The sequence below is a fragment of the Lepidochelys olivacea genome (assembly GCF_965140295.1).
Source record: "Lepidochelys olivacea isolate rLepOli2 genome assembly, chromosome: 1".
In the NCBI taxonomy this organism is placed as follows: Eukaryota; Metazoa; Chordata; order Testudines; family Cheloniidae; genus Lepidochelys; species Lepidochelys olivacea.
The window spans coordinates 236,338,376-236,351,827 of NC_140411.1; the positions used below are offsets into that span (position 1 = coordinate 236,338,376).

The following is a 13,452-nucleotide window of genomic DNA, read 5'->3' on the forward strand; positions in this document are numbered from 1 at the left end:
AACAGATTTGTACTGAATCCCAAACAAATAAACCTATTGCCCTCAGGGTAAAAGTTAAAATAGCTTGTTTAACCTGACAGTAGATAAGTGGACAAATTAAACTGCGTTTTGAACTTTATGATGCTATTTACTGCAGCAGATGACAAGCAAAGCAAATCCTAAGAGAAAATGTTTTTAAAAGGAGTTGGACGCTGGTTTTGCCTGGAAATTTGACTGAAAAAATCTTACAGAAGCAGGCTTTAGTCTAAGAATTTTCATATTTACTGGGTCCAACAATTCTGAGATTTTTGGGGTGGGGGCCACTATTTTCAGTAGTTTTACATCTGGTCCAGACTGAAGCCATGAAATGCAAATAAGCACGAAAGTAGGAACAAAAAAGTTAGTTGAACTGTTCTAAACCTCACCACACAAGCAAGAATTTAGCAGAACTGTTCTGACACCTCCCCCCTGCAATGGACTCCAAAGTCTGATAGGAAGATGAGGTGATTCTCATTGTAACTGAAACATTTGTGCCCATCCCAAACATTAAAGTTATTGTGTCTATTAAATTCTAGTTTCTATAACATTCTGTGCCACACTCACCGCTGGGATAAGTGGATACAAACTCACTGACTTCCATGCCTGCTTATGCCAGTGGTGAAGCTGGTCCAATGAGACTCCCAGGGGTATGAGAGTTTTGAGAGCAGTTCAGCTACTACTGGAGATATATAGGGGTAGCAAAACTGGTTCAGCTCAAAAAAGAAATGTGCTAACCTTTGCCCAAACCTTGAACCAAGCCATTTTGAATATGTGAAAAAGTTGGATTCGCTAATTTTTATAATTCTGTTACAGGCCTCTGATTGGACCAAATTCATCGCTGGTTGCAGCTCCATTGACTTTAATGGAGTTACAGCAGGTATGAATTTGACCCAAGGGCCTAGCCTGGGCAGAAATCAGACACATCATTATACCATAAGAAATCCTGATTTCATGGTACTTTCAGCTCAGCCAGAAGCAGTAAATACTATGTCTTTAACAAGAAAGCAAAATTCTCATTAGTTTTCCAGCCCTATTTGCCCAAGATTTTAAATAATTCAAGTGAGGCAGTGTGATCTAGTGGATACAGCATCAGATGAGGACTCAGAAGATCCAGGTTCTATTTTGGTTATGGCACTCTGCTGGGTGACCTGGGGCAAGTCACTTCACCTCCCATGCCTCGGTTTCCCTACTGTAAAATGAGGGTAATGATAATTACTTTCTTTGTAAAGTGCTTTGAGATCTGTGAATAAGAGCTAAGCATTATTATTTTCCTGACACCTTGAGTGTTTGGCCAAACCAACTCGTTGAACTTTGCCTATCAGGACAGGGACTCAGTAGACCCACTTCAATTCCTGGCTCTGCCACTGGTCTGCTGGGTGACGGTGGGTAAATCACATTCCTCCCTGTGCTTCAATTTCCAAATATGTAAAATGGGGATAAAGATGCTGACCTCCTTCGTGGAGCACATTGAGATCCATGGATGAAAAACTCTACAAAAGAGCCATATATTATTTATTTATTATTATTGGCTTATATGTTTTTTAAATAAAACTCCTACTATTCTTTTATTAATTGGGTGAAAAAAATAGTGGGGAAAAGAACCATGCCTGCTTATGTACCTTGAAGAAGAACACACATATTATCAATGATTAACAAATAACAACAGTAATTAATAAAAGTAATCCACTGAACCTTCAAGCCAGTGCAACAGGAAGTTTTCTTTTTGACTGGTACTTGTTTGATTGCTCCATCTTCCAAAGGTTGGGGAGGCTCCACTGCCAGGTTTGAGTGATTAGCATTTGAATCCGTTTCCACTGTCATGGTTTCTTACCTTGAATTGGTTATCTGTTTTGTACAAGAAAACATGAGAAAATTCTAATAAATCCAGGGCTTCTTCCACAGAAATAATGAAATAGAAATCTGTAACTAACTTGCCCCTAAAAAGATTTACACCATGGCTAACATTTTCACAAGTGGTCACTAATTGTTTCTGAATAGAGACAACTTGCACTTTATTTTCAGATGTACTGAAAATCTGCATTTCCCACTAGGACAGATACTCTGGAGATGGTATCCCAGTAGACAAGTCCACTGGCACTTCAGGGCCTCAGCAATGCTAAAAATCTGGCATGTGTTGGGCACCAAAAATTAGTGAATGGTTATGAAAATGTGGCTGCACATTTATAGAACTAAATGGGGGTTGGGAGAGAGATTCTGTACTAAGATTTTATGAATACTACAAAATAAAGAACATTGCAAATTGAGTTTTATTTATGTCGCAGATCCCAAAAATGATCACTGTGAAAGTGGAGGAGGAGACGTTGTAATAGGAAAGGAAAGAGATGGGGAGGATAAATACACCATAGGGACAAGCGAAGGGTTTAGTAAATAAGAACCGGAGCAGTGCTCTCACAAGGGAAAAGCGTCTCTATAATATATAACAAAAAGTACTGGGGGCACTGAAAATTAAGTTAATATGGGAAAAGAAAACATAGGATATAAGTGTTATAAGGAGACCTTTAGAAACTGATGGCAAAAGTGAAAGCCATCAACATCTAAGTGTCATCAACTGTAACCAAGTTTTTAAGTCTCAAGCTATATGTTACATTAGCAAGAAAAGGGTAAGTCATAGCAAACACTGAACAACTGGGATGCTTACTGAAGCACCAGCTACAAACACTGTATCCACTACACTAGAGTTGTACTTGTAGGAGGAGATTACAAGAGAAAGTGAGCGGATTTCACACAAGGTCAAAGTAAGACAGGGTTATGCAATTCTGAGATAGCTGTGTATGCTGGGTGCTCAATGAGGCACAAGGCTTGGTATATTCTTTGCTGGAATGTAAATAACCAGGATCGCAACAAGTCCAGTAACAACATGAAAAGGTAGTGGGCTTATCCTGTGTTCCTTGTGTACCAAAAATATCCAATGAATTCAAGACTTCACATTAATTTGGGAAGGGGAATTACTCCATCTATTTCATGTCATAGAATAATAAGGAACTGCATTAAAAAAACCCACCTGCTCCCTAACACAACCAGCACAACTCATGTGCTGTCCTCGGGGCTACATCAGCCCTGTCTTTGCCTTGCAGGTTGACAACAGATTAACCCCATCCCCAAAGGCCCTTCAAAGTCTCCCACTGGGGTATTCAGCCCCTGATCACTGGATACCCACAGGAATCCCATATGCTCTGTTCCCAAAGGAAGAGAGTACCACAGTTTACCAGCCCCTTGGATCCCTCCCCCCTGCTCCTGTAATGCTTGCAGCACTTGACATCAATTATTAAAACTAAGGGGAATGTATTTAGAAAACATAGAGATTCAAATAAAAAGCAGTATGAGAGATGGAAACAAATGGTGACATATAAACCACGGCCATAATATGCATTTTAAAGCCCAAAGGTAACTAACAAGTTATCCTTCTGTCTAAAGAAGTTTATCTCACTCAAAGTTCTCTCCAGCATTTCCAACCACTCCTGATTGAGATCCCTTTTCACTAAACAAACTCATGGTCAGTTTACTTCCTAGGTGAAGGATACCAGGGTGTGTCTTTGCATCCTCAAATATACCAGTACAGACCTTTGAGGTTCACCTCAAGCTAGCCCCCTCTGTTTACCTCTTCTTGTCAGTTTCCTTCTTAAGTCTCCACCTGCTCCTCATTTGCTTTTGACTTAGAATGCTAATAGACTCCTATTGTATGACGTACAATACACAATGGTCCCCCCCCCGCCCCCCGGAGATAAGTGTCTCCCACCCCCTTTCTGGGGAGGATGTCTCAAGACATGCTACCTTTGAGTGAGCTGTTTTTAACTACAGACGTAGAGAACAATTTTCAGTGTGGATAAATAACTCCTCACATATTCTCCATACTTACATCTCACAGTGATTATGATAACTAGTGTGACACAGGCTTTTGTTAGAGACCTTACATGACATTATTTTGGTGGATCCCAGGGATCCCTGTACCCCTATATGTCCAGAGTCCTCTGCCAATTGGTATCCAGAGGTTCTTGGGTCACAGTTACATATTGAGTTAGTGGTAGAGAATTGTTATTTGGACTAAACTGCAGGGATAAAAATTTCTGTCCCTAATGTACAGCCTGAGTAATCTGGGGAATTCTGTAGGGGCTGGGCTGCAGCAGCTGTGCACATGCATGCACACCCCATTTGCAGAGGAAGTGGCCAGTGGATCTACATGGTCATGGATCTGCTTGGCAATTTGTCTGATCTTCCTCTAGCCCAGCATACCTCCAAAGCCCCATTCTGTGCTGATGTGCAGGTAATCCTTAAAAACAGTATTCTGCAGACATGTTCTTAATCTTTCCACTACCAGTTCATAGAATCACACAAGTTCTGCTGTGGGTCACTGAGCATGCTGCAGCTTTGGAGGAGAGGGAAAGATTTCCCCCTCCTTAAAACAATAGAATTGTTTATTGTTTATTAAAGATTAGTTAGGCGGATTAGGTTTTATTTGTTTTTATTGCGATGCAGTGCACATATTCCATTTTGTGTTCTCTGCTGTGTTGTGTGTTTTAGAGCTAGGTGAGTAATAAAAATGATATGGGAATATTTTATCTCACAAAAATTAGTGGAAGTCATATTTTTTTGCAAATCATAAACCTTATTTAAAGAAAGAAAACACTTGCTGGCATATACTACTCCAATTAGAAAATGGAACAAGGCCCTGACCTGTAATTGGATCCATGAAAGAATACCCATATGCTGTCACCGAGCTCCATAAAAGAGTGAATCCATTGAAACAAACAAGTTGAGAAGTGCGTTTTTCAATAGAACAAGGAGATTGGAGTATTAGAACTAATAGTCCCAAGCCAGAACACAAAAATCATACAGTACCAAAATCAACTCGCTTCACCTTTCCTGGCCCCCTTGAGAGTTGAGGATGAAAGAAAGAAAAAGTGTAGAGATCAACAATTCCAACAGTGCAGCCGGAACAGATTTGTGAAAGCTGGCTGAACCTTCCCTCCCTTTGGGAAAAGCCAGTAGCATTTTCAAGTATCTCTGCCCTAGGTCATACCACAGAAGACTGTGGGCAAAGTTTTCAAAAATGCCCATTGGTTTGATACAACTCCTGTTCACATCAATGGAAAAACTCCCATTCACTTGAAAGGTTTAGGATCAAGCCTTAGAGCTTGTCTACACTTAAAACGCTGCAATGATGCAGCTTCAGTGAATACACTTCCTAGTCGGACAGGAGGTTGGGGAAAGGGGCTGGGAAGATTTTAGGAGCAATGGAGGCAGCTGGCTTAGTGTAGCTGGACAAGTCAGTGATGGAGTCCTCAAGAGCCCTTGATACTCTGAAGTATTTTGAGACAGAAGCCCAGGAAGGAAGCAGCGGTATCTACTTTTGGCCGGGGATAGATAACACCTCTGCTCCTGATGCTACAGAAGGGGCCGGGGGGAAAAAACTGGTGTCAACATTGCAGGAGAAGCTATGTGGAGGGGCCAAGGGTTAGACCTGCTGGCATGCGCATTCTGCTGAACTTGGCTGACCCTAGCTCATGTGCAAAGAATTTGGGTGCTGGGTGGGTTCCATGACCACATGACGTTAGCAAAGGCAAATTTGCTGCAGGTATTAATCTGAACCAAAACATTTCATATGGTAAAAAATAGCAGCCATATTGCTATTCACAGCAAATCTATTACCTAAGTCTTTTACTTTTAACTTCACTCTTATTTAGAATTAATAGGCCTATTCCTTAGACACTATTATAAATTATTTGTTTTCTTCTGCAGAAATCTTAGACCTAGATTTTCAGAATTGATTAATGATTTTGGGTACACATTCTGAGATACCTTGCAGGAGCTGCATTTTCAGCACTTTCTGAAAATCAGGCTCTTTTAAGGTGTCTCAATTGCACCCAGAATCTTGGCCTCAATGTATAAATGTCATTCCCATTCCCAGGAATGTGAGTAGATTGGTACATGATCGGTTACAGGCTCTGATAGTAGACCTAAACACATACCCGTAAAGTACTTCTTCATCAACCATCATACAAAATCATTTTTTCTAGGCAGCTCATCTTAATTGAGAAATTCAACTCAAAATTTAAATGAAAAGTGATTATATCTCCTCTATTTCCACACAATGTGCCAGGCTATCAGCAAGTATAAATAAATGTAGTCTAATGATCTCAATGGAGCTATGTTGATTACACCAGCTGAAGATCTAGCCTGATGCATTATCTTGCCATTTGCTTGGATAGCCATATCGGTGTCTCTTCCTCAACTTTAGCAAGATTCGAAGTGTTCATTTTACCAAAAAGGAAACACAGAGAGGTGACGTTAAGGGATTTGCCCAGGAGCATTTCAATTAGTTGCATCATCTCTCACCAGACATTGCTGTTTACGTACATGACTCCATTCTAGCAGATCAATGGCCTATGGTCATTGCATTTTTCAAGTAAGGGTGCAGGGGAAAAGAATAACTAAAGCATTAAAATTTGTCACAAGCATAGTGCATACACAACAAGCTCACTTAGACTGCAATTCAAAATAAGCAAATGATACCAGTGGGGGATTAACATTGTTCCAGTGATGTTCTCACTGTTTTTCACAGATCTGTGTCTGTAGATTCATTTCCCATTGCATTTGGGTAAGGACCTGATTGATAGCATATATCATTTGTGACAGTAAGAAAATATAAAGAGCTCATTTTTGTGTTTGATAAGTACATCTATTGAGGCTCAGTTCTCAGGGTATAATGTAAGATCTTGGGACTAAACTATATGGACCATTTACTTCAGTTGGAGTTAAGAGCTTTCCCCACATCACATTAGACACTCAGCACCTGGCAGGTCATATCCATAAGATGAAATTCACCAATGAGCAGAGGGCCGGCCCAAAGCTTCTGCATCACATAAGCCCTATTTTGAGGACTTAGATGAAACAGAAGTGGAGCACTCTGTGTTGCCTCTCTGCATGGGGTTGAATTTTACATTTAATAATATAAAAACATTCAGAAATTCAGTTTGGCTTCCCATTCTTTCTTACATCAAATCACAATGGAGAAGAGAGCATCACATATATTTATCCTGGATAACATTTAATTAGTTTGCAAAGATCAAGATAATACAGTAGTTACAAATTAACAGAAAGGAGACATTCCAAAATGTCAAAAGAAACACTTACAATTCCACAAAGAACCTACACTTATTAGGTTTTTGGCTAGTGTTTCTACTTGAGTCATTTTAAAAAGGCAGTACCAGCATGCAATATAATACCAGATGAAATATAATGGGCCAGGTCCTGTGCAGAAGTTAAAGGAAGCACATTGATTTACACCAGAGGAGGAGCTAAACTAATAGTCTCATTGATTTCTGAATACATTAAAACAAATGAAAAAATACCATTTTAATTCTCAGCTTCCAAAATATGAAGAATTAATAATATTTTTGATTACTTTTGAGTACTCCACAGGGCTAAGTCCTGCTTGCATTACTCATGAAATAAGTAGTGATATCTATATCATCTATATATCTGTATCTGTATAATGGACTTTTTAATGACAACAGTGTACTCCCTCCCAACATTTATTTATGTATACGTAAACTATATCTATATCTACATATCATGTATGTGTACGTACAGTGGTGATCATTAAATGTTGACATTTACCGTGTGAAAGTAATTGGCCTTTTCAGGTACAATTTAGCATCAGAAATACCACTAATGCCATGGTAATGCTAATTATCTTCAACCAGTAAATGGCAATATTTTAATGGCTAGCATTATACTTAATCAAAGGGTGTTTTAAACAGAGATTGATCCTAAATGTCTAATCTGAAATTCAAAGGGAAGTAAAAATAAAATTTAAAAAGTGCCTACCTAGATTATGTATCCAGCACAGCAGCAGCTACTTCATCACTTAAATTGTTGAAAAAAAGTGGATCCTCTCCTTAAACAAGGCTGTTCTGATCTTATCAGTTGACTCATTAACTTTCCAGCATGGTCATTTTACTAGGCAAATAGAAACGACAGTTTAGGAACATTGCTTTAATCCTCTGTCTCTGTACAGTTCCATCTTCTTTTCCCAGTCCCAAAATGCATGCATACTACAAGATTAAAATAACATAGGTAGAGCATGCTTAGAATGGAATTCTGCATTTGTAATCTGTTTTGTGAAGCTCCCATTTTCCTGAGACAGAAGAGTACTCCTCTTGCCTTTACATAGTGGATGATCCAATCTTAATATAGCTGTAAACTAAAATAAAGGGCAAAAAGGAAAGAAAGCAAAAGTTTGAATTTCTTTTCAAAAGCTATGATTCTGAATGTTACTTCAGCCCTGAGGCAGTCTGACAGCATACATTGTTTTTGTCTATTGTATTTAACTGCTTTCTGTAGTTTCTAACTGCAGATAAAATATGTTTTGCTGACTCGGGCTGATATCAGGTCCTCTAGGCCCTATTAACTCCAGTCAAGGACTAGAAGAGGGTAAAATGGGTGTTGCTAGGTACAGGGACAAGAAAACAAGGAACTGTCATGCTAAGGAGAATGTTTAGGTTTGTGTTTCAGTGCTGTTAACAGCACTGGCAAACCCAGAACGGTGGTATATTTAGGTCATCTTAAGTATGTGTATAGTCTCTTTGGAGCAGATCTTCACCAGCTTATCCCTGCCAATAATCCGGGCCATTTCAAGGTGTCATAAATAAAGGGAAGGGTAAACCCCTTTGAAATCCCTCCTGGCCAGGGGAAAGCTCCTCTCACCTGTAAAGGGTTAAGAAGCTAAAGGTAACCTCGCTGGCACCTGACCAAAATGACCAATGAGGAGACAAGATACTTTCAAAAGCTGGGAGGAGGGAGAGAAACAAAGGGTCTGTGTGTCTGTCTATATGCTGGTTTCTGCTGGGGATAGACCAGGAATGGAGTTGTCATAAATATAAAGGGAAGGGTAAACCCCTTTGAAATCCCTCCTGGCGAGGGGAAAGCTCCTCTCACCTGTAAAGGGTTAAGAAGTTAAAGGTAACCTCGCTGGCACCTGACCAAAATGACCAATGAGGAGACAAGATACTTTCAAAAGCTGGGAGGAGGGAGAGAAACAAAGGGTCTGTGTCTGTCTGTAGTCGTCTTGGCCGGGGACAGAACAGGAATGGAGTCTTAGAACTTTTAGTAAGTAATCTAGCTAGGTATGTGTTAGATTATGATTTCTTTAAATGGCTGAGAAAAGAATTGTGCTGAATAGAATAACTATTTCTGTCTGTGTATCTTTTTTGTAACTTAAGGTTTTGCCTAGAGGGGTTCTCTATGTTTTTGAATCTAATTACCCTGTAAGATATCTACCATCCTGATTTTACAGGGGGGATTTCTTTATTTCTATTTACTTCTATTTTTTATTAAAAGTCTTGTAAAACACTGAATGCTTTTTCATTGTTTTCAGATCCAAGGGTTTGGGTCTGTGGTCACCTATGCAGATTGGTGAGGCTTTTTACCAAACCTTGTCCAGGAAGTGGGGTGCAAGGTTTTGGGAAGTATTTTGGGGGGAAGGACGCATCCAAACAGCTCTTCCCCAGTAACCAGTATTAGTTTGGTGGTGGTAGCGGCCAGTCCAAGGATAACGGGGGTAATATTTTGTACCTTGGGGAAGTTTTGACCTAAGCTGGTAAAGATAAGCTTAGGAGGGTTTTCATGCAGGTCCCCACATCTGTACCCTAGAGTTCAGAGTGGGGGAGGAACCGTGACAGGAGTCTTAGAACTTTTAGTAAGTAATCTAGCTAGGTATGTGTTAGATTATGATTTCTTTAAATGGCTGAGAAAAGAATTGTGCTGAATAGAATAACTATTTCTGTCTGTGTATCTTTTTTGTAACTTAAGGTTTTGCCTAGAGGGGTTCTCTATGTTTTTGAATCTAATTACCCTGTAAGATATCTACCATCCTGATTTTACAGGGGGGATTTCTTTATTTCTATTTACTTCTATTTTTTATTAAAAGTCTTCTTGTAAAACACTGAATGCTTTTTCATTGTTCTCAGATCCAAGGGTTTGGGACTGTGGTCACCTATGCAAATTGGTGAGGCTTTTTATCCAACATTTCCCAGGAAAGGGGGGTGCAAGTGTTGGGAGGATTGTTCGTTGTTCTTAAGATCCAAGGGTCTGGGTCTGTAGTCACCTAGGCAAATTGGTGAGGCTTTTTACCAAACCTTGTCCAGGAAGTGGGGTGCAAGGTTTTGGGAAGTATTTTGGGGGGAAAGACGCGTCCAAACAGCTCTTCCCCAGTAACCAGTATTAGTTTGGTGGTGGTAGCGGCCAATCCAAGGACGACGGGTGGAATATTTTGTACCTTGGGGAAGTTTTGACCTAAGCTGGTAAAAATAAGCTTAGAAGGTTTTTCATGCAGGTCCCCACATCTGTACCCTAGAGTTCAGAGTGGGGGAGGAACCTTGACATGGTGGCATAGTGGTGGGATTAACCTGAAATCATTTTGAGATCCAGTTGAGATTTTTTGAACTAGAAATACAAATTTTAAAAAGGAAATTTTTTTTTCCTTTGGAAAGGAAGTCTAGAAAGCAGCTGAAACTGAAAGCAGCTTGGTTTTTCTCTGCTTTGTGGCCAAGCAGAGACAAAAGGGGATTATTTTTGTGAATTGCAGGTTTTCTTTGCCTGGAGGCAGGGTACTTAACTCCTGCAGGGAAATTCACAGTCTTCCAACCCAGAGTTTGTTTTTTTTTCTTTTCTTCCTAAAAGTAAATAGGGGTGTGTGTTCTACCCATTTGCTTTTTCTTTGGGCTGGGTAAGCAGGTTTCCAAGTAGTTGGAGGTTTTTTGCTTTAATTTGGGCCCAGAGCAGAGACAAGGGAATTGTCTTTTTCTGTAGGCTGACAATCACTATCAGAGAATAGGTATTCTATTCCAGCACAGCAAAATTTTACAGCCAAGTTTTGTTTGTTTATTTCTAAACCTCGGGTGTAAAGTTAGTTAAAAACAGAGAGGTTAGAATGACAAAATCCACAGCTCGACTACAGCTGGAATTAGCCAAATTTCAGGCTGAGGAAAAACAAAGGGAACATGAAAGACAGATAGAACTCATGCGGCTGGAGAAGGAGGTACAGGAGGCTGCCCACAGGAGGGAAATGGAAGCAAGGAAGCATGTGGAGGAGGAGAAGGAAAAAGAGAGGAAGCATGTGGAGGAGGAGAAGGAAAAAGAGAAGAAGCATGTGGAGGAGGTGGAGAGGATAAAGGCCCAGCAGAATATACCAACAAACCCTAGCAATCCTTCTCCAGGTACCACTTCCCATCCCAGAAAGTTCCCCACCTACAAGGCAGGTGATGATACTGAGGCCTTCTTAGAAAACTTCGAAAGGGCCTGCCTTGGGTACAACATCTCTACTGACCAATACATGGTAGAGCTGAGACCGCAGCTCAGTGGACCCTTAGCTGAGGTGGCAGCTGAAATGCCTAAAGAACACATGAACAAGTATGAACTGTTTAAATCCAAGGCGAGAGTCAGAATGGGGATAACACCCGAGCAGTCTCGTCGGAGGTTCAGAGCCCTAAGGTGGAAACCAGACATGTCATTTACCCGACATGCCTACCACATTGTAAAACATTGGGATGCCTGGATATCAGGAGCAAGTGTTGAATCTCCAGTAAATTTGCCCTTCCTAATGCAAATGGAACAATTCTTAGAGGGTGTTCCTGAGGAAATAGAAAGATACATCCTAGATGGGAAACCCAAAACTGTAATCGAGGCAGGAGAGATTGGAGCCAGATGGGTGGAGGTGGCAGAGAAGAAGAAAACTGGTCGCAGTTGGAGTGGAGACCAGAAGGGACCACCCCAGACCACACCCTATTACCGGGGGCCGCCCAGAGAAGCCCCACCTACCTCCCAAAGAACCCTCCAGACCCCTTATCGTCCCACCACCCCGTTCTCCAGCAACCCTCCTCGCCCCAGTGACCCGTCAGCTGGACGATGTTTTAAATGTAACGAGCTGGGGCATGTAAAGGCCAACTGCCCCAAGAACCCCAACAGATTACAGTTCATTGCGCCGGAATCACACCAGAGGTCCACAGGCCCAGATACCTCCCTGATACCCTTGGAGCAGAGGGAAACTGTGAGTGTGGGCGGGAAGAAGGTCACCGTGTGGAGGGACACCGGAGCACAAGTGTCAGCTATCCATGCTTCCTTAGTGGACCCCAATTTAATCAACCCAGAGATCCAAGTGACGATTCAACCCTTCAAGTCCAACTCTTTCAATTTGCCTACAACCAAGTTGCCTGTCCAGTACAAGGGCTGGTCAGGAATGTGGACTTTTGCAGTCTATGATGATTATCCCATCCCCATGCTGTTGGGGGAAGACTTGGCCAATCATATGAAGCAGGCCAAGAGAGTGGGAACAGTCACCCGCAGCCAGGCTAAACAAGCCGTGAGGCCTAGCTCTGTTCCGGAAACTTCTATCAGGACCCGGTCAGAGGTGATGGACCCGCACCCCAGGCCAATGTCTGCAACAGCAGTAGTGGATCCAGTCCCAGAGACCCAGACGGAACCAGTCCCAGAACCGGAACCAGCCGAACAACCAACACCAGACCCAGTGTCAGCACTGAATCCAGTACTTGCAACCTCAACACCAGAGGGCCACACCGACCCTGAACTGGCAGCAGCTGATAACCCAACACAAGAGGCTCAGCCGGAGCCTGAATCCCAACATAGTGCACCAGCGGAGAGCGGTTCACAGTCAACAGAAACAGCTCCATCCCCTATATCGCTTCCCGAGGGACCAAGCCTAGGTCCACAATCCAATGAGGGACTGATGTCTCCAGCATCAAGGGAACAGTTCCAGACCGAACAGGAAGCAGATGAAAGCCTCCAGAGAGCTTGGACGGCAGCACGGAGCAACCCACCGCCTCTCAGTTCTTCTAATCGATCCAGGTTTGTTGTAGAAAGAGGACTTTTATACAAGGAAACTCCTTCTGGTGGACACCAGGAAGACTGGCATCCTCAGAGACAGTTGGTAGTTCCAACTAAATACCGGGCCAAGCTCTTGAGCTTAGCCCACGATCACCCTAGTGGCCATGCTGGGGTGAACAGGACCAAAGACCGTTTGGGCGGGTCATTCCACTGGGAGGGAATGGGCAAGGATGTTTCTACCTATGTCCAGTCTTGTGAGGTGTGCCAAAGAGTGGGAAAACCCCAAGACCAGGTCAAAGCCCCTCTCCAGCCACTCCCCATCATTGAAGTTCCATTTCAGCGAGTAGCTGTGGATATTCTGGGTCCTTTTCTGAAAAAGACAGCCAGAGGAAAGCAGTACATACTGACTTTCATGGATTTTGCCACCCGATGGCCAGAAGCAGTAGCTCTAAGCAACACCAGGGCTAAAAGTGTGTTCCAGGCACTAGCAGACATTTTTGCCAGGGTAGGTTGGCCCTCCGGCATCCTCACAGATGCAGGGACTAATTTCCTGGCAGGAACTATGAAAAACCT

At 42.0% G+C, this 13,452-nt stretch overlaps 1 protein-coding gene across 3 annotated transcripts in view; it reads right to left on the reverse strand.

Annotated features, from left to right (window-relative positions):
* The window catches only part of SLCO1B3 (solute carrier organic anion transporter family member 1B3), a 43,634-nt gene extending 35,661 nt beyond the window's left edge, over positions 1-7,973 (reverse strand). For all 3 annotated transcript variants that reach the window (XM_084622113.1, XM_084622112.1, XM_084622114.1), the window contains exons 1-2: positions 7,867-7,973; positions 1,711-1,863 (exon numbers count right to left, since the gene is read on the reverse strand). In XM_084622113.1, coding sequence (XP_084478239.1) covers positions 1,711-1,839 — 129 coding nt within the window. In that variant the 5' untranslated portion in view covers positions 1,840-1,863; positions 7,867-7,973. The remainder of the gene's footprint in view (positions 1-1,710; positions 1,864-7,866) is intronic.
* Between the last annotated feature and the right edge of the window lie 5,479 nt (positions 7,974-13,452).